This window comes from Onthophagus taurus, unplaced genomic scaffold (genome assembly GCF_036711975.1).
Source record: "Onthophagus taurus isolate NC unplaced genomic scaffold, IU_Otau_3.0 ScKx7SY_15, whole genome shotgun sequence".
NCBI classification, from domain to species: Eukaryota; Metazoa; Arthropoda; class Insecta; order Coleoptera; family Scarabaeidae; genus Onthophagus; species Onthophagus taurus.
The window spans coordinates 4,310,501-4,335,352 of NW_027248940.1; the positions used below are offsets into that span (position 1 = coordinate 4,310,501).

At 34.5% G+C, this 24,852-nt stretch overlaps 3 protein-coding genes across 3 annotated transcripts; 1 reads left to right on the forward strand and 2 right to left on the reverse strand.

Annotated features, from left to right (window-relative positions):
- The first annotated feature begins 12,035 nt into the window (after positions 1–12,035).
- Positions 12,036–13,120, forward strand: LOC139432424 (uncharacterized). Its single transcript, XM_071200949.1, has one exon. The coding sequence runs from the start codon at positions 12,131–12,133 to the stop codon at positions 13,118–13,120; it is 990 nt and encodes a 329-aa protein (XP_071057050.1). The 5' UTR covers positions 12,036–12,130.
- Positions 13,121–13,926: 806 nt separating this feature from the next.
- Positions 13,927–24,562, reverse strand: LOC111416830 (Vacuolar H[+] ATPase 68 kDa subunit 2). The gene is made up of 5 exons (XM_023048932.2): positions 24,452–24,562; positions 23,996–24,078; positions 23,597–23,937; positions 23,397–23,534; positions 13,927–15,517 (listed from the first exon to the last, which is right to left on the reverse strand). The coding sequence occupies exons 2-5, from the start codon at positions 24,069–24,071 to the stop codon at positions 14,228–14,230; spliced, it is 1,845 nt and encodes a 614-aa protein (XP_022904700.1). The 5' UTR covers positions 24,072–24,078; positions 24,452–24,562; the 3' UTR covers positions 13,927–14,227.
- LOC139432327 (uncharacterized) lies at positions 16,974–18,288 on the reverse strand. Its single transcript, XM_071200808.1, has 2 exons — positions 17,538–18,288; positions 16,974–17,461 (listed from the first exon to the last, which is right to left on the reverse strand). The coding sequence occupies exons 1-2, from the start codon at positions 18,193–18,195 to the stop codon at positions 17,061–17,063; spliced, it is 1,059 nt and encodes a 352-aa protein (XP_071056909.1). The 5' UTR covers positions 18,196–18,288; the 3' UTR covers positions 16,974–17,060.
- Positions 24,563–24,852: the final 290 nt, after the last annotated feature.

Sequence of the window (24,852 nt, forward strand, 5' to 3'; positions counted from 1 at the left end):
TATAGATATACATAGTTATCCAACCGGTCGAGTTGGGTTGCTCTAGCTCGTGCTGCCTCTAACGGCAAACGAGAAAAACATTATTTATGAATGAATTGAATAAAATTCGAAATCCAACTTATAGTAGAAGTTGCATACTCAGAATAAAAGATTAATTGAATTTATGTGATTGAACACGAAATTGTTTAACATATAAAATATTTAATTACATTAAACATTACATCTAAATATTTTAAAAAATATCTGTCCTTTTTTTATAACATAGAACCAAAAATTGCCTTGTTAATTAAATGGTGAGTTTTGATTTTTGTTCGTCCTATTGCAGACTTAATTCCAGACGTGGTAGCGCCGAGCGTTCCTCCACGTATCAAACGAGTAGGTAGTATAAACAAAGTTTTTTTGCAACTACTCGAGTTTGGATAAACGATTTCCGTATACAAATTCGTTTTTTATTATTTCGTCGTTGAGAATTCTTTGGTTAAAATACAAATACGAAAATTAAGAAATATTAATTAGAATCAATTAAATATATAAAAACGAAGTATGTATTTCTGATTTTATTAACGAGTGTTTCTAAATTGATGTGAAAGATTTCAAGGGATGATTTTTCAGCGAAAATTACGGGGTGTTTTTCATATAACTTTTTGTTCAAAACCCCTTCTCCTTCAAGTTATAGCCCTCTAAAATTAAGGGAAAAATCTGCAACTTTCTTATCTCTTGACATTTTACAACAACAAATTGTAAAACATTGTGTATACTGTATTAATTTGGCATAACTTCACTTCTTTGACTAATAATAACCAATCTCTGAATTAATTCACTTGAGCCTGTATATTATTTTATTTGTTTGTGATCAAACTAACAATTTTAGGAGAAAATGTCAAGATACAAAAAAAGTGCGTATTGAATCCCACTATTTAAATCAAGTTTTTAAATAGAAAAATGTAGACGTATTAAAAAGTTCTAATGCAAAGTATTATGGGGTTGACTTTTTCAGCCTCTTGTAATAACATTTTCGGGTTATAAAAATCGTCAAAAAGTGTCATTTTATTAACAACAGTTACCTGCCAAATTTCAATCTTCTAAATTCCTCCATAGTGGATTTATTAAATAAAAACAATTTTTTCCCCTAACTTTAGACTACTGTAACTCGGTGGGGAAGAGGTTTTGAACAAAAACTTATATGAAAGACTCTCTTTAATTTTTGCTGAAAAATCACTCCTTGAAATCTGTCGCATTAATTTAGAAACAGCCTGTATATTAATGAACTTTTTTAAGGTGACGTTATTGTGTTGACTGAACATAATGAAAATCATGAATACATAATAACAAAAACATGACAAATCCTGCTAACTACTTATAATTGCAAATTACAAATTACTTATGTTGTAAAATAGTAACTTTATTGCTTATTTTAATTATCTTATTTTATTGTAATGCATGGAAAGGGACAGGATTGCTGAAAAAACTAAAATGACTTTTGTTTATGGAGCAGTCAGAGATATTAATGTTGCCCAAAATTTATTCGAACAAAGATTTCTAGGCAGATACATCCTATTTTGTGTAAGATCTTCAATAAAGAAGAAGGCACTACAAGAAATTCAATGTTTAAGCTGTTGTTCGTAATAATCCACATATTTCTTCTCGCGTAATTTTTTATGACTGCTGTATCCCAACGCAAGTATACTGCGTTGGGATACAGCAGAGTCATTTTGAGATTTTTACATTGCCATAAATTTCACCAGTACGCTGTTTGCATCAAGAGCTTCAGGAATTATATCCATTATTGGTTACTAGAAAATTGTTATTGGTTACGTGAAATGAATTACTAACGACGTTGGACAGTTAATATATTGTGTGGGATTATAGGTAACTTTTCAATTGGCCCTTTCTTCGAAAAACATGCTTCTCAAAAAACATGTACCCTTTAGCGGCCCTTACACGATCAATAGTATTGACAATGTCAGTATTGACAATACAACCATCAATCCTCGTGGTAACCAGTCTCAATACTTCACTACCTTACACGATCAATATTATTGTCAATAGTTTTGTCAATTAGTTTGCTCAATAAGTTACTTTTTTACCACGTACAGGGTGAATCTACGTAGTTTTACTCGGTTATTTGCCGGTTTTCCTTTCGAAATAAGGATAATCGTACAAAAGCTTGCGTAGCTATTATTTTCGGGCTTGGAACTACTCTTCGACTGAAACGCAAACACTGGATAAAAGAATGCTTGAAAAAGAGAGATGAATATTCTTATCTAGTACTGTTGATAGAAATCAACCTCTGCTATGTTGATGATTTCAAGAACTACTTTTGAATGGATGAAAGTTCCTTTAACAAACTGTTACAGATGGTTGAACCATTTTTGAAAAGACAGGATCGCAATATGAGAGAAAGTACAAATGTTAGGGAAAGATTAGCCTTAACCCTGAGGTATTTGGCCACAGAAAGAAATTTTGAAGACTTGAAGTTTTCTGTTATAATGTCCCCAGCAACTATCAGCAAAGCTGTAATAGAAATCTGTCAAACCTTTATATATGTCCTACAAGACCAACTGAATGAACTAGATGAATCAACAGTATCTTCATCGTCTTGAACGTCAACAACGTCAGGTAATGGGGCGGTTATTTTCACCATTTATTCACAGGCGCGCGGCTTGAACTGAACTGAGTGTAATGTAGAAAATAAGAATTAAACCTGTTTTCAAATCATCTGGGTTAACCCTTTATAACGGTTAGTGGCTTCTATAGAGATCACTTATCAATAAGGTCAAATAGCTGCATTACCACAACTAAATCGTTTCTAAAAATGAAAAAATAATTTGCCCTTTAAAGGGTAAAATATGTTTATGTTTATATATGTTTATATATGTTTTTCAGTGTGTTGATAGACATGTTTTGTTATTGTTACAATTAAATAAAAGTAGGTATTTAATTTTGAATGTTGAATTTATTACACTGAGTATTGATGGAAATATTGGCGCCAACCCTACACGGTCAATAGTATTATCAATATCCCCTCCAATTTTCAGTATTGATGCCCGAAAATCAAAAAATCCGGATTTTTATCAATACTCCATCAGTATTTATCGTCACTAAATTTTTTTACCTTACACTGTCAATATGCTAAGGTGTTGTCAATATTGATCGTGTAAGGGCCGCTTTAGAAAAGCACACTTAACAAATGAAAAACATTGATGGCGCTTCTAAAATGCAATAAAATATCGTTCAAAATATTTTCCCCCTTTATACGATGAAAGTTTTATGAAACTTTTTTGATAAAATTGATGTTTTATGAGTTATTATTAGGTAGTCTCAATTTCAATGCCTACCTCAGTATATGAAATATAGTCTTTTAAAACAACTTCTTAAAAAGATTCAACGCAGTTGGTGTCCTCTTATAAAACCAGTTCATACACCTACTTAAAAAATTTAGCGTCTACAAATCGGTACCTACCGACGATAGTCTCAACAATTCGGTATTATTCTTGAAGGACACATTATCGATTTTTCTCTATGCAAGAAATACTAAAATATATGCAACTTATTTTACGTTTTTCGTAGTAATACGTTAGGGCGCGTATAGTAAAATTTAAATTTTTATGAATTGCGACACATAAGTCACCCTGCCATCTAGGCATCACGACCACGAACTAAATTCTTTGGATAACTATGTATATCTATAAACAAGGGTTATAGGGTTCAATTATAAATTCATTCACTTTAAACAACTCAAGATTTATATTCCTTACAAACATTTCAATCAATATAGCATATAAATTGCACCTCCAATTTTGAAAAACCTGCTCAACAAAAAAAAATAATGATAATATACATTTCCTCATGTACGCCACTGTGTAAGTCTGATTTTGCTGAAATTATACACGCCACTGTCAATGGGACCAATACCAAAACAAACACTCGAACGTTGGCTTCAATCTCGTATACGGGCGGGGATAGGCAATGCTGCTTCTAGTTATACAATTTCTTTGATTTAATTTATGATTATAGGTAACAAAAGATGAACGTGACCAAATAGCGAACACCACTACGGAACAACATAAATCGCAAATGTACGTAAACGAAAAAAGTAAACGGTTAACAGCATTAAATTTTGGTCTTGTTGTGAAGAGACGAGATACAACCAGTCCACGATGTTTGTTTAAATCGTTTACTTTCTTGCCGTAAATTTAGAAGTCCAGCAATGTCATACGGTACTAAAAAAGAATCGGTGGTACGTAGTCCTTTTGAAAGGGAATGTAACATACCGCATTTTGGGATTCGAAAGCGATTAAAAAATAAAAAGTAATACATTGTAGTAATTGTAACAAATAGTATTTTGGGGATTAGAAAACCGATTAAGCAGTAAACGCAATACATTGTAGTAAACAGTAAGAACTATTGTAAAGGCAGAACTTTGTAATTTAATTACGAAGTTGCGTCTTGAGAACCGAGGGTCCAGACTAAATACTACGTAGGCGGTTCTGGCAGGAATGTGCCGAGGTGGCAGTTAGAGTAGATGGAGCAGGGAAGAAATGAAGAAAAAATCAGGGAGTCGGTTACGGGATTGGAACAGAAAAGCATCGGGCGAAACCGGGAAATTAAAGTTTTTGGTGTGTTTTAAATTCGAGACGTGCGATTTGAACTTATAGCAATTTAGTTATAAAATTCGTTGAATTGGATTCTTTTTCTTCGATGAATATTTTATTTTAACAAATGGGTAAGCGTTATTGAAATCTTATAACTTCAGATTTTTCATTGAACCTGCTAACCACCTCGGCAAATTTCGTAATAAGAGTAAATGTGTCAAAGCTAAATTGTTGAATAGATTACGATGTATAATTTTTACTTTTTAAAGTCTTTGTTCAATTGTTTTTTTGTTATATATAATATCTGCGTATGGTGGGAATAAGCACATAAGTCAAAATATCGCATTTTGGTATTAAGTCAAATTCAGCCTTTGTAACCGAAAATGCACCACTGTATAAAATCATATAAGTCAATAACGAAGCGTAGAGGGGTTAAATATGAATGTGTATATACACATTAGGTGACATTAGTCGAAGTGCGTCAATATGCGATGAGTATAATAACATAAGTCAGACTTATGTGGTTTTACACTCCGTATTTACAGGGAAAAGTAACATAAGTCAGACTTGAGTGATTATGCGCTAAATCTTTGTAGCGAATAACAACGCAGGACTTGATATACTTGATAGACTTGAAATTGATTAATATAAAAATGCGATATTTTGAGATATTTTTAGGAATTAAAAAAAAAGTGTCATTGAGTATATAATAGTTATTTATGGTTAAACGCCACATTCAAGCAAAGTAATTAATTAAATCGTACTTTTATTTACCTAGTTTGTACACACATACTCCACGACTATTATTACTACTATTTATTACTATTATTGTTTATTACCACTATTTATTTCTCGCTGTCAAACATTTGCAAAAGAATAAGATTTAAAAACTTTAAAAACCAAATTTTCTACGTTAATTTGATGTATTTTGAATTCGAACACTCAAAGAAATGTACTGTCAATCACTGAATACAAACACTTCACGACATCAAACCTGCGTAAACTACTTAATCCGGTAACTTAATAAGAGAGGACGCCAATACGAAACTATAAAAGTCAAACTTGCAGACTGACAGTTCTAACGCGTGTACCGAAAGGTTAATTGAATTAAAAATTTTAATCAAGGTGTGCGAATGTTGCGGCCTGATATCGACGAAAATCTATTGTTTTGTACTTGACAATTAGCCAAACGGTTTGCTGGTTTTTGACAGTGGTTTTAATTAAGCCGATATTTACGTGTATTATTTATCATTTTTTGAAAGTGAAAGAAGTTTGTAAGTGGAAAAGCAGGAAAATGAATTCTAGAAGTAAACAAGTTGTGGAATCACTCCGCAAACGAAGTGATATATTGAATATATATATTGAATGATGGTAATCCGTTTAACTGGAAAATTTAACTGGAAAATTATTGTCAAGGATGAGTTGATCCATATTTTCAAATGGTTTGTCGTTACTAGGAGAATAACAGATTATTCTTTCAGAACATGAAGAGTTGAATGAATGGACAGCAAATGATGATTCTGATTGCGACCCCGCATATGACCCCAATAGTGAAACCACGAAACGTGGTTTCCGAATAGTTGATTTTAATTGTGAGGCAGGGCCGTCTTCAGAAATTGACGATGTAACAGAGAAACGTGAAAATACGTTCATTACACAAAATGATAAGAATACTGGATCTCTTGACCGAATTTACCCTCAAGGTGAGGCAGGATCGTCTTTTAAAATAAACCATCCAATTAGAAAACGCGGAATTAAAAATCAGTCTAGAAAAATTCGTCGCGAAAGGACCGAAAGATGAAACGCTGGGTTGTCTTACAGCACTTGTAGTGGAAAACTACGTAGCGAAAGAACTATGTTGCCTTTACCACGATGCAGACGAAAATGCCGAGTTAAAATTTCTGAAGAAAAAAGACTTGTTCTTTTTAAGGAATACTGGAAATTAAATTCCTACGATAAAAGAGCGGTATACATCGGTTCATTGGTAGATATTGTTGATAAAGCCGTCAATAGACCTCGAACAGAAAACCCTAATCGTCAAAAATATAGACTAAAAACCAACAAATATTTCTTAGACATAGATGGTACAGGAATACAGACATGCAAAGTTTGTTTTCTTAATACGTTTGGCGAAACAGAGAATTTTGTTAATTTAGTTTGTCGTAAGAAAAGTTGTTCAGTATGTGGATTTATTGATAATGATGGGAGGGGACGTAAATCTCCTCCATCCAAATTTTCCAAACAAACAATTGATAATGTTTGTACACATTTATTGTCATTTCCCACCCATGAAAGCCATTATACGAGACGACAAAATGACAAAAAATATTTACCATCCCACTTCACAATAAAAATGATGTACGACGTTTACCGAGAAAAATATCCACATGGAGTGTCATATCGCTATTACAGTGAAACATTTCACGCTTTGAAATTAGCCATTAAACCAAGAAAATTAGATACCTGTGATGAATATGATAAATTTAAGCTCAAATTGGATCTTGCTACAAATTTTAATGATGAGGCAAATCGTAAACTTATTAATGAACGAGAGTACCATTTATTCGTTGCAAATTAAACATACAAACAAATAGCAAGAGATAAATAACTAGCAAATGAAAATCTAAGTATCCGATGTTTGACGATTGATTTACAACAATGCCTGCCTACACCATTCTTATCGAATGCCATCGCGTTTTACAAACGCCAGCTTTGGACGTACAATTTGACAATTCACGATAATGAAAGTAATCAAGCATTTTGCTACATGTGGCATGAGGCTACTGCGGCTCGTGGAGCCAATGAAATCGCTTCGTGTATTTTTAAACATCTTCAAAATCTACCTGCTGGTATTAAAAAAGTTATACTATATTCGGACACGTGCGGAGGACAGAACAAAAACACCTACGTAGCGGCAATGTTAACCTTAGTTTTGCAAAAGTGTCCACACATTTCTACAATAGAACATAAATTCATGTTGCCCGGACACTCTCATATGGAAGTGGATGGCGATCATGCTGTGATAGAGATGAAAAAAAAAGTATTACATTGATAAGCCACCCTCATGATTGGTATCAGCTGGTCCGATCGTGCGGTCCTAGATTTTCCGTTATTGAGATGACGCAGGAGGACTTTTTAGAATTCTCACATACTATATTGAAAGGTCCCCTAGTTAAAAGAAAAAAAGATGTTGCACAAAACAATTTTAAGTGGCACCCGGTACGCTGTTTAAAGTACAGCAAATAGTTTGGTATCATCCAATTCAAAACCAGCTTAGACGATTATGAACCATACCAAGAGGTGTCCTTCTTGCGGCAGAAAATATCCGCAAAATGGCTAGATGATGGCGGCAACGTTCCACAAATTAGAAACACCTTATTGCCGATATCCAAAGAAAAGAAGGGGATCTGTTGTCCCTACTACAGTTTATTCCCCCTGTATTTCATAATTTTAACAGAGGCTTGCCTTCATCTGGCTCAAAACTGTGTCGACAGATTCCGATTTAGGTGAGATTGATTCAAATTCCGACAACCCCAACTTTTGACAATCTGAAGTATAAATGTGCGATTTTTGTTATTTTAGCTTAAAGATTTGATTGTTCTAGTTCTTCTTACTATGTATACATAAGTAATTTTGAGGTTAATTTAATTTAAGTAGAAAACGTTTATGTTTTCAGTATGTGGCCGATCACATAAGTCAATATTATGTATTTGTTTCACGTGGCAGATGTAACAAGTCGCTCAAAACTCGTTACACCCAGTGCGTATTCAATTAAAATTGAATGCACTGGGTGTGAAATGGTGAGAGATATCACTTTATTAAAAGATATTACTACTATGTTGTTTTATTTGAAAATGAATAAGTTTTTAGCCTCTCCTGAAAAGTGACTGATTTTGACTTATGTACTTATTCCCACCATACGCAGATATAATACGTTCCTTTTCAAAAATAAAGTAAATTTATTCTTTAGCAGTGAAATTTCGTTTTCTTTCAATCTATTTTTATTCTTAATTCCAAATTACTGCCGTTCGCTTTCAAGTGAACGAATGCAGTGTGCCAAACCCTAACTTAGTCATTGCTAGCTATCAAGAAAAGGGTAGTGCGTGGACAGTTGGGTACGCGAGCCGCTCCGTGGACCTAGCTAGGAAACCCACTACGGGAAACGAGAAGTTCTCGAGAGCTAGTTTGTGACAGGAATACGATTTAGTTGTTTCTCCTGCTGGTTTGTTTATCGATTTGAAATATGGATATCTTGGAGCTTCTCCTGACGATCAATTACACAGACCTCCAGTAACTGTTTAATGTAACTTATACTGATGTTATTATTATAGGTCTCGTAGGAAGTGAATGCATCATAGAAATTAAATGTCTATATGGCGTACATAAGGCAGGGCAATCTTTAGAAGAAGCCGTGATAAACAAAAAAGATATGTGCCTTGAAATTGTGGATAATGGTATGCGTTTGAAAAGAAACCACAATTATTTTTATCAGGTAATGATAAAATGGATGGTCTTTTTTAGATACATGGGCAATTAAATATATGTGGAAAGAAACGATGCTATTTGATTATATATATTAACGATAAAGAACCACTCTTTGTGGAAATTATTGAACGCGATGAAAACATATGGGAAAGTAACATATTGCCAAAACTGATTTCTTTTTATAAATCTCACATGTTTCCCGAGATAATCAACCGCACCGCATCAAACATCCGTACATAGCTTGCAAAAAGAAGAGAGAAATGTCAACTTTTTTTGTTAGGTATAAGTGAAGGTGAGGACGGTTATTGAATATCCTTTAAAATGAGTCCAAACTCGATAGGTTTCTCTTTAAAAATGAGTAAAATAAATTGAGAAAAATAACTAAACGTGTTTACTTTTTTATAATTTGTTGACAGAATAACTAATTTTTTATTATATTAAACGTGAATGTTAGTATGACTAACAAATAAAGGCTTTTATTTATAAAAATAAGAAAATAGGATAAAAACCAAGCCCTTACACTAAGTTGAACTCAACTTAACGGGTAATAAGTTGAGAAGGGAGAGTATTTTCCCTCCATATGTTAGTTTACTTTTGGCTACCAATAACTTTAGAGTTTTGAGAATGCTTTTTTATTTTTTGTGCAAGATAGAAATTTTTGTTTTTTAATGCATGTATGTTCGGTAGATGTTCGACCCGGGGATTTACATCCGACGCCGTTCGGTGGGCCATAGGCATGTAGGTAAGGAATTTTAAGTGGGTTAAGGTAGTAAGGAAGGATCATCCCCCCTTTCGGTAATTCTTTGTTTGAAATTCTTCTTATTTGAGTTGTTTTTGATTTTTGGAACTTTACCTCCTCACAAGGCTACCTAATTTGAAGATAAACTGACATAAAAAAAATAAAATTGTGACTGATGGTAAAAGGGGTATATAAGCCCAGACACTAAGTTGTTACCCCTGGTTTCAAGAAGAATAAGAGTTACAACGATGTTTATTAACACTTTCCGACAGTTCGTGGTGACGTAAAGCACGTGTTCTTGGTTCACCTCGCACTATCAGTTCGGTTTTTCTGGTAGCCCTGTGGTAAGTTATTTGATCTTTGTTGATTTTCGCTTTGCTTGGTAGTTGCTTTTTGCTTGGCTTGGTAGTATTAGTAGTTTAGGGCGGGGGTGGAAAGCCACCTCCGCCGTTTCGTTATCATGGTGGATCAACCGAATGCTACAGATTTAGATAGTTGTGCTGGGGAAATTAATCTTAAAGATGCTCTTGAGTTTGTGAGATATATTGAGGCAAACATAACCAATCTTCTTGATTCTATAACATTTGAACACATTAATTTAAACGCCGCACAATGTAAATTGGCCATTGAGCGTGATTGCATACAGATCAATGATAAAGAAAAATTAATTATTGCGGATGATACTATTAATCTTGGGAAAAGAATCTTAGCAGATAAGGGATGTCTATTTGATAATTTTTCATATAATTTTAACAACTTTCGCTTTTCCAATATGGATTCGGCTCCTTTCATCGTCTACATTGAATCTATCGACAAAAATATTACGGCTTTAAGCGATATGAAAATAGGGAAATACTTCTATGACCAGATGATACCTGGTGTAAAACTCGTTGAAAAAAGAGGGAAAAATAGATTAGCAATAGAATTCGATTCATATGTCAATGCCAACAAATTCCTAGATGCCAACTTTGATGTGACTCGAGGAGAGAATTCATTTTGCCAAGTTCTTTGTGGCGGGGTACATTCAGAAAGATGGTAACCAGGCAGTTTATGACGTGTCCTAGCGAGATTAATTTTATCATAGTCAAGAGGTATATAGCTTTGAGTAAAAGACTTCTACTAAAAAAGAAACGAGAATCTTTCAAACGGTTCTGCGACACTATCCAGGGAGTCATCATTAGGAATGATATGGGGAACCATTAGGCATTACGACAGAGCCATTAATAATTGAAGAGTCGGATATTAATATAGGCAAACCATTCAGCAGAACGGAATTAGAGTTAGCTCTGAAATTTAAAAAGACAACATCCCCCGGGTCAGACAACGTCAGTTTTGCCATGTTAAACAACATTTCAGATAGTAGCAAAGACATCCTGTTGAATACCTTTAATAACATCTTGAATGGAGGTAATGTTCCTGATATTTGGCATGAAATACAGGTAGTTCCGATTCCCAAAAGGAGTAAAGACCCTAATTCAAGAGAGGGATATAGACCTATTTCCCTAATCAATTGTTCTAGGAAATTACTGGAAAGAATGGCTCTGGCGCGTCTGGAGTGGTGGATGGAATCCCGTTCGATGTTTGACGAAACGATGTTTGGATTTAGAAAGGGTAGGGGAGTGGCTCATTGCCTTTTCACGGTGATTGGGTCCATCCAGCAGACGTTTTATCGAGGAAATATTATGGTCGGGGTCTTCATTGACATTTTGTCTGCTTATGATAATGTAAATATCACCTTATTATTAGGAATGCTTAATCGGGATGGATGCCCTTCTTGTCTGGTTGCTCTTCTACGTCAGGTTTTAACCAGAAATATATATCGGCTCAAACATGACCCCAGCAAGATAGGAGGTAGAACCTCATACAGGGGTTTGCCCCAGGGAAGTTCTCTAAGTCCGATACTATTTAACTACTACATCAGAGGCATTAGTATTATAAATGAGGCGCGTGAAATAAAAACTGAGCGGACGATGTGGTTTTGTTGAAGGAGGGGGGTTCCATTGAATTGGCAGTTGAAATCATGAACGATGCATTGAATGCGACAGCGAGTTTTATCGAGGAACGTAATTTGAGTCTGGCACCTAGTAAGTCGAAGGCAATGTTTTTTAGCCGCAGGAGAAGACCTGAACTCATCCCTCCAATTAGGCTAAGGGGCGAAAATATCGCAACGACGGTGAATACGGTATACTTGGGTGTACATCTAAATGTGAGGCTGTCTTGGAGGGAGCATGTGAACTATATTGTAAATAGCTGTCAGAAGGCACTTAATCTGCTGAGGTCTCTTTCATCAACTAGATGGGGATGTGGTCCGATGGTTTCTGCGTTACTCTATAAGGCACTTATCCAGTCTAGACTGGAGTTTGTTACTTGGTTGATGTTGCCTGTCCTAGTTCTGGTGTTTAAGAAGTTAGCTGGCATTCAGCTCCAGGCAGCGAGGGCTATTACTGGTGCAATTAGATCTACACCGACTAATGCACTATTGGTGGAAGCGAATATTATGCCATTGGATTTAAGGTTGCGCCTGTTAATGGATAAATTTGTTGCGAAGAACCTTATGCGTAGATCTGGTTCGGTAGGAAATTTAATGGAAAATTTGAGCCAACTACATAGAAATGGTAGGGTGGCTGATAGTAGAGTAGCACTGATTATAAAGAGATACGAACCCCTGCTACCAAGAATAGTAGATATGCGACGCACTAATGTGTTGGACATGTTCAGAGTAGATTTTGAGGTGTATGTGCATGCCCCCAAAGTGAGAACCGATTTAGTCTGTGCTAAACTAAGACAAACATTGCCTGCAGTTAGCTTTAACTATAATGCTGTATTTAATCGGGAAGTTCAGTCGTCGTGGCCGGGTGCAAAGTTTATTTTTACAGATGCTTCGGTCACGGGGGATCCAACCAAACGAGTCCATTTTGGAGTATATGCGCCCGACATGGAGTTGTCCCATTCCGGAAAACTGTCGGATCATGCTAACATATTTGTGGCAGAATTGTTTGCTGTATGGTGGGCAATGGACTATGTAAAGACAAACAGGGTGTCACCAGTGGTGGTATTCACGGATTCGTTGAGTGTGATCCGTGCATTGGAAGTGGCCATGGGAAGAAAGACGAAGGTACATTATCTGCTGAACAAAGTTAAAGAACTTAGCTGGCAGTGTGCTGTGGAAGAACTGAAGATTGAGTTGGTTTGGATTACTGGCCATGTGGGAATTGTTGGTAATGAGAGGGCGGATGGTCGGGTGACACTGGTCCATGGTATCAGATACGCAAGGACGTTGGTGACATTGTCTACGAACTAAAGAGGGATGTATTGGATTCATGGCAGCGGAATTGGGATGATAGTAGCAGATTCAAGGGCAGAGCCTTGTGGTTGATTAAGAGGGATGTGAGAGAAGGGGCATGGTATGAGCAATTATGTTCAAAATCTAAACACATGATATCTACAATTAATCGCATGAGAGTGGGACATGGCATGTTTCCTGCGCATCTGTACAGGATTGGCATGGCGGATTCTCCAAACTGCAGTTGTGGAGAATTTTGTGATCTTAACCACATTATTTTGGCATGTGAAACGTATGAGTTGGACAGAAGTAGAATGTTTGTTAAGCTGAGAAGGGAGGGCATTTTTCCTCCATATAATGTTAGTATGCTTTTGGCAACCAATAACGCTAGAGTTTTGAGAATGCTTTTTTATTTTTTGTGCAAGATAGGAATTTTTGTTTGATTTTATTTTAATGCATGGATCACTGTTCGGTAGATGTTCATCCTTTCGAAGGGTTGACCCGGGGATGTACATCTGTCGCCGTTCGGTGGGTTATAGGTGCTTAAGCAAGTAAAAGTTGTTTGATGGGTTAAGGTAGTAAGGAAGGATCATTCCCCCCTTCCGGTAGTTCTGTTTATTTAAGTTCTCTGATCTTTGGAACTTTATCCCCCCACAGGGCTACCTTATGTGAGGATAAACTGATACAAAAAAAAAAAATGTGACTGGTGGTAAAAGGGCTATATAAGCCCAGACACCAAGTGGATACCCCGGGTTTTAAGAAGAAGATGTTTATTAAAAAGAAAAGTGAGGTTATGTTCGATTTCATATCAAAATAATAAAAAATAAATTTCTAATTTGTATTTAAGACATATCTCGACAATTTAATGGAATAACAATTATCTATCTATACATAATATCTATTTCTATCTTATTTAACATATAATACATTGTTTTCTCATTATTTTTCTTGCTTTCAATAGAATATCATCGAAAATCCTTTAAATGCACTCTTCTCATCTCTTACAATTTATTTTCTTCTCATTATTTCTTAAAATCTTTTTCTTATATACGCGCAAATGGAACATTATTGTACAAATACATAGCTATATATATAATTTTTTTTCAATTAAAAAAATTAAAATTTCTAATCCTCAAGGTTCCTAAAAGCTTGTTGAATATCCTCGTAAAGTTGATCGAAATCCGCCTTGATTTTCGCCTCACCGTCTTTAACGGGATCTTTGAACTTCATGGAACTGAGTTGGTACAAGATATTTCCCATCGAGTCCCTAATAACGTTCCAAGTAATTTTATTCTCGGATTGCGCGGTCGATTCAACGGCATGTCTCGCCATATCATACAAACCAATCATGTTCTTCAACATCCCAACGGTTTTATAAAACGGACAAAAACGATCGTAAGCCGAATAAGAATTTTGTTGCAAGAAATCTTCTTTCAATAATTTAGCGACTTCCAAAGTGATTTTATCGCTTTCCGCCAACGAAGCTTTACCAACCAATTGTACGATTTCGGATAAATCTTCTTCTTCTTGAAGGATTTCTTTAACTTTCGTACGCAAAGCGACGAATTCCGCGAAATTCTTATCGTAAAAGTCGTCCAAAGCTCGAGTGTATTTCGAGTACGAAATCAACCAATTAATTGAGGGGAAATGTTTCCTTTGAGCCAACTTTTTATCCAACCCCCAAAACACTTGTACGATACCCAACGTGGCGGAAGTAACAGGATCGGAGAAATCTCCACCGGGAGGTGATACCGCACCGACGATTGAAACGGAACCTTCACGATCCGGATTTCCTAAACACTTCACTCGCCCAGCTCTTTCATAGAAAGAAGCCAATCGAGCACCTAAATACGCTGGGTACCCAGAATCCGCAGGCATTTCAGCCAAACGACCCGAAATTTCTCTCAAAGCCTCAGCCCAACGCGAAGTTGAATCCGCCATCATCGAAACGTTGTAACCCATATCCCTAAAGTACTCGCTCAATGTGATTCCGGTGTAAATTGAAGCTTCACGAGCCGCCACAGGCATGTTACTGGTGTTAGCAACCAAAGCGGTACGTTTCATAATGGACTCTGTTTGTCCGTCGATTTCAACGGTTAATTCGGGGAAATCCCGCAATACTTCAGACATTTCGTTACCACGTTCTCCGCAACCGACGTAAATAATAACATCGGAGTTGGAGTATTTTGATAACGATTGGGAAATGACGGTTTTGCCGCAACCGAAAGCTCCGGGGATCGCGGTGGTTCCTCCTTGGACGCATGGGAAGAGGGAGTCGAGGACGCGTTGTCCGGTAAGTAAGGGGTGATTCGCTGGGAGCTTTTCGCTGACTGGACGGGGTTGACGTACTGGCCATACTTGCAACATTGTGTATTTTGAACGTTCTCCGTCAAATTCGGTTTCTAAGACGATGTCCTGGAAAAAAAGAATTATTAAAAATTTGAACTAATAATAACTTAATTAATAAATTTAACCCGTAGCTCGTTGTTACATAAGTATCCCATTTCAAAACTTTGGGAAAGATTCAAAAGATAGAAAAATGAGTTTCATATGAATTGAATTGAACACTTAGTTTATTTATCAAAGGCCGCTTGCGGCGGAGGCATTAATGTAGGTATATAATATATACCCACTCTGATGTATACTGCTAATACGTTATATATTAGTAGTAGTGTATACTAGAAATAATATCCTACAACCCCCGTATAACACGGTATCCTTACAAAACGGTTACACTCTAACACGATTCGTGAATTAGGAAGAATTTTCATATAACACGGTTTCTTACAATACGGTTTCGCTCTAACGCGGTTCGAGAAGTAGTGGAGATCCCTGTAAATAGTGAAGATCCCCTCAACACGGTATTTTTTTTCAACTATAGGGAAATCCCCTATTATTTCGTGATGTGATATTTCTCATTCGAGCGTGTCAGTCGTGTTAGCTTTGTGCATCTACAAGTTTGATAATTTTATTTTTATGTATTACACATGTACAGGTGTCCCGTTAAGCGTACGGAGCGGCTCTATCTCAACAACGGTAAGGACTAGAGGTTTGGGAAAAAAATCCTTATAAGCAAAGTGGGCAAGAGAAATAGCTGGAAATTATTTTGAAGTTCGTAATTCGACCACTAGGGGGCGTAACTGCCATAGAGAAACATAAAATTCCCGCTATCTCAGAAACTTAGACGATGAGCTATAACTTTGACAACATCATTTAGTAGCTTGGATAATACCGCATCGCTTTTGTTTTGCGATATTTCTCATATCAGTCATAATAAGGGAGGGGGAGGCCAATGCGTTTTCAAATGTTTACATTTTAATATCTCCTGGACCACTCAACCGATTTAAATAATATTTAATTGACTATTAAGGTAGCTCATATGTTGTCCTACTACATACAGGGTGTTCAAAAAAAGCTGCCAAATATTTATATAAGAAAAAGCGAAAAACTCAAAAAAATTAAATGGAAACCATATATTTTTTTAATTGTATCTGAATCTACATTAAAAATAAAGGTAACTTTATGTAAGGTTCCCTATATCTAACTATCGCCGTTTCTTTGTAATTTTCGTTTTAAATAGTTTAAGATTATTCAAAACAATTTTGTGTCAAAGACGGCCATGACTACCGAGAAACAAATGAAGGTAACACAAATGTCATTATATCATTTATAAAATTCACTATGCCCGCACGTTTAAATTATACTAATGAAGATTATCTAAATCTATTTATTATTTATGGAGAATGTAACAAAGTTTTAACAAGAACATGCGATACATTTGCTGCTCGATATCCGCGAAAACGGAAACCATCCCCGAATACCTTAAAACAAATAATTCATAACTTCAACATTTTAAACAATCTCCCGAGAAACAAATGAAAGTATGACAAATTATGTATTAAGTAATTTGTATTTAACGTACTAAGTATGAGAAAACTAACTCTACTTTAATAAATGTTCAAAATTTTTCCCTTGAACTTCTAAACATTTTTCGCATCGCAAGATGACTTGTTGATGGGTTTCTCAAAAAATCTGGATTTAAGTTATTGAACGCATTTCGCACTCTTTCCATACAATTTTCCTGAGTGGTCAATGTCGTGCTATAAACTTGATTTTTGATAGTACCCCATATAAAGTAATCTAAAACCGACAAATCAGGTGATCTAGGTGGCCACAAGAAAGGTCCATTATTAGCAATCCATTGGCCATTAAATATATTTTCGAGGAAATTGCTAACTAAATAGCCGTTGTGCGGAGGCGCTCCATCGTGTTGGTAAAAAAATTGTGTTAATTCAACCAGAGGTAAATTTTCTAAATAATTAGTATCAAAATTTCGTAAAATGTTTAAATATCTTTCGCCTAGAAAAAAATTAATTGCAGCAATTAAAATTAATTGTAAATTATTCGTTATACCAATTATTTCTTAATTATTTACCATTTAGATTTTCCTCATAAAAATGCAACGCTACTACTCTATCGTTTCTTATAGCGCAGTAGACATTGAATTGCCAGCTTCCTTGAAAATTACTCGTCGTAAATTTGTGAGGATTAGAATCACTCCAATAATGCGAATTATGTCTATTAAACAAACCATTTTTGGTAAATTTTGCCTCGTCAGACCAAATAATATTGTCCAAAAATTGATTATTTCCACAGTGTTCAGTTAAAATAAATTCACAAAAATTCACTCTTCTTGCGAAGTCAGTATCTTTTAAATGTTGCACTATGGAAATTGAATACGGATGATACTTATGTTTTTTCAAAATTCTGTGGATTGAGCTTTTGGAAAGTCCAGATTCTTTTGAAACTTGTCTGAGAGATATTGTCGGATATGCATTGAAATATCCTAAAACAGCGATTTCCACATTTTCATTATCTACAATAGGCTTCTTTTTGAGAACTTTTCCTTTTACGGAACCATGTGTCTTGAAGTTATAAATTATTTGTTTCAAGGTATTCGGGGATGGTTTCCGTTTTTGCGGATATCGAGCAGCAAATGTATCGCATGTTCTTGTTAAAACTTTGTTACATTCCCCATAGATAATAAATAGATTTAGATAATCTTCATTAGTATAATTTAAACGTGCGGGCATAGTGAATTTTATAAATGATATAATGACATTTGTGTTACCTTCATTTGTTTCTCGGTAGTCATAGCCGTCTTTGACACAAAATTGTTTTGAATAATCTTAAACTATTTAAAACGAAAATTACAAAGAAACGGCGATAGTTAGATATAGGGAACCTTACATAAAGTTACCTTTATTTTTAATGTAGATTCAGACACAATTAAAAAAATATATGGTTTCCATTTAATTTTTTTGAGTTTTTCGCTTTTTCTTATATAAATATTTGGCAGCTTTTTTTGAACACCTGTATGTAGTAGGACAACATATGTATGAGCTACCAAAAGTTAAGCTATAGTCTCTTCTTCAAATTCCTTTCATCAGATATAACAAATACTTAACAGTGTTAGCAGAAATACACATAACATACAAGCCTGCATAGGTAATTTTTTTACATAAATTTGTAAATATTTCAGAAACGGGTAAGAATTTTATATAAGATGTTTAAGTAAAAGTTAATTAAAATCGGATGTAGAATCTAAATATGTAATAATATATAGGTGGTTCCATTTAAAATAACGAAGTTGTTGTCTACTTCCGGTGTAACCGGAAGTGCGACAATCTTGAAAATATTTTAGGTGAGTTAAAAAAAGACTCTTAAAAGACATTTCATTTCATTAGAACAAAAAATTCAGATTTTGGATCGCCTTAACCCAGATATGCCTAATGTACTACATTTAGGACGGTCAATTCCTCTTGAAACTTGCAAGGTCATGAGCGCCTGGAAATGCGCCCGTCACATGAAGTGGTGCATTTTAGATGTAGCAGTGAGAGTGATAACTTGCGGTTTAGGTGTTCTCTTTAGATTTTGTTTTAGGTGCATCCGAAAGTCAAGATAAGTTGGAAATGGATTATTGCCCGGTTCGATTTGAAAGGTAAGGTAATTTTCAATTATAGAAATTAGAATAATATTATGATTCTTTGATTACAGTAACAATAAATAGTTGTATAATTAGTATTATTTAAAAGTTTTGCATTATTCAGTAAATTAGAGTATAAATTAGGGGGGTGAAAGACGGGTGTACTATATATAGGACATTAGGATAATAAACGACTATCACGTTCATCTAATTACAGGGGGTTTTCGCTTCATGAAGCCCTTGCTATGCTTGAGGACAATGACGACATTATCAGCCAGGTTGATGAAATAACTATATTTCCTCCTGTAAACGCTGCAGCCGGCCTGACAGATGAAGATTCTGGAGCAGATAATGATCTTACAGTGAATAACCTACCGGCATCACAGTTACAAGCGCCGGTGGAAATTGTAATTGAAAGTAACTACGACAGTGATTTTTCATCAGATGACAATATACCTCTATCAGAGTTACAATCTCAAAACACGGCAGCAAGAAACAAACAGTTGGATAAAAGAAGATTTGAAATTACCGCCCACCGACTTTGATAGTCCTACGAATTCGGCGATCACAGAAAACCCCTTAGAGCAAGATCATATTTTCCTTTGATATCTCACTGTATTGACATGGCAATTCAAAACGCATGGCATTTGCATCGCAAGAATGGAGGAGAATTAGATCAACTTAGTTTTAGAAGGAGAATTGATGTAATGCTGTTGGTCCAGAATAAAAAAACATCGTCATATCAAAAAGGACATACCAGTAGGTCCCACGAAATAGATATACGGTTCGACCGAATAGATCATTTAGTTATGCCCCAAGAAAAACAAACTAGGTGTGCTCATTGCCATCAAAAAACTACAACGAGATGCGCAAAATGTGGCATTGGTATACACACGAAGTATTTTGTTCAGTATCACACTAATAAATAATTTTACGTTTATAGATATTCATGTGCCGAATGTCCTACATGTAGGACGGCCCGAATTTCCAATTTAAAAAAAAAAACAAATTGTCATGGTTTGTTTGTAAGACTTTGTTTTGCTTCTTTAAATAAGTTTTCAATAAAGTTATTATGATTTGTAAAGTGGTTTTAATTTAGGCATATCTGGGTTAAAAAGAGGAAGAAGATCCTACATTTGAATGAAGCTACAATACGTGCTATACAAAAAAATGAACAAAAAATTAGATCTTCCGTTACTGCAGGTTGTTCCGTCTCCGCAAATATGACAGCTCGTCGTAGAGCACCAATTCTTGAAAAAATGGAAAAAGCTCTTAGTGTTTGGATTGACGATTGCTTAAATAAACGAATGCCACTAGACACAAATATTATTAAAAATAAAGCCTTAAAAATCTACAACTTTTTAATAGAAAGTGGAGAATCTGCTACTGATTTGGTCTTGTCCCAAATCCAAGATGGCGAAGAAAAGGTGATAGGATACTTCAGCAAGACTCTATTGAAACCTGAACGCAACTACTGTAACACGGAGAGAACTCTTGGCGGTTATAAAGGCAGTAAAACATTTTTACAAATATCTTTACGATCGCAAATTCCTGCTAAGGACAGACCACGCTGCACTAACATGGCTGCTCCAGTTCAAAAATCCCGAGAGTCAGATTACGAAACTCCAACAGTTCGATTTGATATAGAGCACCGAGCGTTCCGAGTACATTGCAACGCTGATACCCTATCAAGAAGACCATGTCCTGTACACTGCAAGCATTGCCAACGAACAGAATGGAAAGAAGCTCAAGTTTACAGGACAACAGTCGTAGATGACCACTAGAATGTTGAGAGCGTAAAGACCGACCAAGGTAACGACCACGTCCTAAAATTGAATATCGAATGGAAAAGGCAGGACCGGAGACCAACTTGGGGTGAGGTTGCTAAGTACTCACCGGCTGTGAAGACATACTGAGCGCAATGGAATTCTTTGGTCCTAACTAACGGGCTTTTGCAACGACCACTTGAAGATGCAGATGGTGGCGACATAAGGAATCAGATTGTTATTCCTCGTTGCAGAGTTCCGGAAGTTTTAACGGAAATTCATAATGGGGTCACCAGAGATCACCTGGGCACAACTAAGACTCTTAACAAGTTAAGAGAGAGGTTTTATTGGGCGAATTGCAAGGATGACGTTAAAGATTGGTGCAGAAATTGTGTGCGGCAAGTAATGGGCCGCAGACACTTTGGAAAATTTTTATACTCATATTCCAAGAAATGGATTTTATACGAATTTTTAAAACTTAATCGGCGAAAATTCACAAAATTCGAAAAAATTGTCGATCATTTCAAAAGAGGATACTTTAATTAATAATTGGTGATACTTCCACAAGGATCCTTCAAAAAATTAATTTTATAGCGAATTTTGAAAGTTACCGATGAAAATTGCAACATCGAAAATTTTATCAAGACTTCAAATATTGTTTTCTCAAAAACTAAAAGTTATTTTTCAAATTGTGTTGGCTCATTGGAAAGAGGACACTCTTATTAACACTTTGGGAAATTTTTATACTCATATTCCAAGAAATGGATTTTATACGAATTTTTAAAACTTAATCGGCGAAAATTCACAAAATTCGAAAAAATGGTCGATCATTTCAAAAATTTATTTCTCAAGAACTGAAAGTGATTTTTCAAAACGGCTTTTTGCATTCAAAAGAGGATACTTTAATTAATAATTGGTGATATTTCCACGAGGATCCTTCAAGAAATTAATTTTATAGCGAATTTTGAAAATTATCGATGAAAATTGCAACATCGAAAATTTTATCAAAACTTCAAATATTGTTTTCTCAAAAACTAAAAGTTATTTTTCAAATTGTGTTGGCTCATTGGAAAGAAGACACTCTTATTAGCACTTTGGGAAATTTTTATACTCATATTCCAAGAAATGGATTTTATACGAATTTTTAAAACTTAATCGGCGAAAATTCACAAAATTCGAAAAAATTTCCGATCATTTCAAAAATTTATTTCTCAAGAACTGAAAGTGATTTTTGAAAACGGCTTTTTGCATTCAAAAAAGGATACTTTAATTAATAATTGGTGATATTTCCACAAGGATTCTTCAAGAAATTAATTTTATAGCGAATTTTGAAAGTTACGGATGAAAATTGCAACATCGAAAATTTTATCAAAACTTCAAATATTCTTTTCTCAAAAACTAAAAGTTATTTTTCAAATTGTGTTGGCTCATTGGAAAGAGGACACTCTTATTAGCACTTTGGGAAATTTTTATACTCATATTCCAAGAAATGGATTTTATACGAATTTTTAAAACTTAATCGGCGAAAATTCACAAAATTCGAAAAAATTTCCGATCATTTCAAAAATTTATTTCTCAAGAACTGAAAGTGATTTTTGAAAACGGCTTTTTGCATTCAAAAAAGGATACTTTAATTAATAATTGGTGATATTTCCACAAGGATTCTTCAAGAAATTAATTTTATAGCGAATTTTGAAAGTTACGGATGAAAATTGCAACATCGAAAATTTTATCAAAACTTCAAATATTCTTTTCTCAAAAACTAAAAGTTATTTTTCAAATTGTGTTGGCTCATTGGAAAGAGGACACTCTTATTAGCACTTTGGGAAATTTTTATACTCATATTCCAAAAAATGGATTTTATACGAATTTTTAAAACTTAATCGGCGAAAATTCACAAAATTCGAAAAAATTGTCGATCATTTCAAAAATGTATTTCTCAAGAACTGAAAGTGATTTTTCCAAACGGCTTTTTGCATTCAAAAGCGGATACATAAGATATATCTTCATAAGCTGATACACCTATTGTGAAATTATTATACTTTATGCATAGCTTTATTGATTTATTGCAGCCTTAATTGATCCTCTAAACGAGTATCTGTAATTTGAGTTCTTAAACTAGTTTTAAGCATAAATGATATTAATTTGTAAATGTTTTTAGTAATTAATTTAAAAAATCAGTTTATCACCATTTTAATTTTGAATAGAAACGATAGATGGCGTTACTAGAAAGGAAACTATCAAATAGCATATGTCATTTTCCTTTTGTAATAATATAATTACACTTCATTAAATAATCAATAACACATCAGCAAAGATGCGTTTTTATTAAAAGTTTAATATAAACACATTCCTTTTGAAAGACATGCATTTATATTAATAATCATACTTTTTATTTCTGCTAATAGATGGCGCCAATTGTCTAGCTGTCAATATGCACAAAATCTTAATTTATTTATAAAAATATAGTAAAATCCAAAACGGATTTCCATTTTAAAGCAATAAATGGATTCTTAAAAAACAAAACATTCAAAATACTTACATCAACAGTATAATTACCAGGTGGTGCAATCGAAACGACCGTACCTTTAGCCCTAGGAGGCAAAATCAATTTGTGCTTAACCAAAGTATTTTCATGAACGATTCCATACAAATCTCCACCAGTTAAATGAGCACCAACCTAAATAATCATTAAAACAAATTAATATATAATGAAAGAATTAAAAAAATTATCATTTTTACCTTAATATTTAAAGGATTAAACTCCCAATTAATAGTACGTGACAAAGCGGGTACATTAATACCCTTAGGAATGTAAATACTCTGTGTTAAATCATTAATATCTTTCAATGGACGTTGGATACCATCAAAAATTGACCCCAAAATACCCGGACCTAACTCTACAGACAACGGCTTTCCAGTACGCAATACAGGATCACCAACGGTTACTCCAGAAGTTTCTTCATAAACTTGAATCGTAGCCATATCACCTTCTAATCGGATAATTTCTCCTACAAGTTCATGGTAGCCGACTCTCACCAACTCGTACATAGCAGATCCGCTCATTTTTTCGGCCGTAACGACTATAATTAATCAATTAATAAATCAAATTTAAGTTGAAGGGATTTTTTGGAAACTTACCAGGGCCGGAGACGGCGTAAACGTACCCATACGTCGATTCTTTATCCTCATCGCTGAGTTTAGCTAATTTGGACATCTTGAAACTATAAAATAGTAAAGATAATTTAGTTAAATTCGTATAAAATAATTAAACATAAGTCACGTGCTACACCGCGCCCTTATTTCTATAGAGCGGACCACGAAAGTTGCATTAAGAATTACGTAAGTGCCGGTCTATAAAACTAGAAAATCACAAAAAAAGAGAATACGCCTCAATAATAATTGGGTTAAGTGGTTAAACTTGATTTTAAAGTAAGAATTGAAACGAAAAAAATTGTTGGATAGAAATTAGAATCGATTTAAAGTTTTTGGGAGGGTTAAAATTGGGTTAACTAAAACAAAATCGATATAATCAAGTTGAGGGATAAAATACGATGGGATTTTTAATGCTTTTTGATGGGAATATGTGGTACTCACCTCTTATTACGTACAAATCAGGTCCAACTCACTCAACACCGAGCCAAATACTAGTTTAGTTCAGTAGCTAGTCTCGAAAATCACAAGACGAGTGTCAGGTGCAAGTCAGGTGACATATGAGTACCGCGGATTTTGGAGTCAAAACAACACACGATGTCAATAAAACGAGTCAAATTAGGGTTTTATTTCAACTTTTTGATTAAATTAATTATTTTTATTTATAATATTATTTAGATTTAATAATAAGGGTTATTATTTGTGTTATAAAATTAATTAAATCAATTTGTTGAGTTAAATTATAATTATAATGGTTAATAAATCTTGTAACTAATAGATGGCGCTTTAAGAATTAAATTTTTATTAAATAATTTTATATTTAATTAATAAATGTTTAAATATTT

Excerpts from the sequence above, each read along its gene's own strand:
- LOC139432327 (XM_071200808.1), bottom strand. The coding sequence starts at position 18,195 with ATGCCCGCACGTTTAAATTATACTAATGAAGATTATCTAAATCTATTT. Across the intron at positions 17,462-17,537 it reads TTATGAGGAAAATCTAAATG|GCGAAAGATATTTAAACATT; the intron begins GTAAATAATTAA and ends ATTTTTTTCTAG.
- LOC111416830 (XM_023048932.2), bottom strand. The coding sequence starts at position 24,071 with ATGTCCAAATTAGCTAAACTCAGCGATGAGGATAAAGAATCGACGTAT. Across the intron at positions 23,938-23,995 it reads TTACGCCGTCTCCGGCCCTG|TCGTTACGGCCGAAAAAATG; the intron begins GTAAGTTTCCAA and ends GATTAATTATAG. Across the intron at positions 23,535-23,596 it reads TTAATCCTTTAAATATTAAG|GTTGGTGCTCATTTAACTGG; the intron begins GTAAAAATGATA and ends ATGATTATTTAG.
- LOC139432424 (XM_071200949.1), top strand. The coding sequence starts at position 12,131 with ATGGTTTCTGCGTTACTCTATAAGGCACTTATCCAGTCTAGACTGGAG.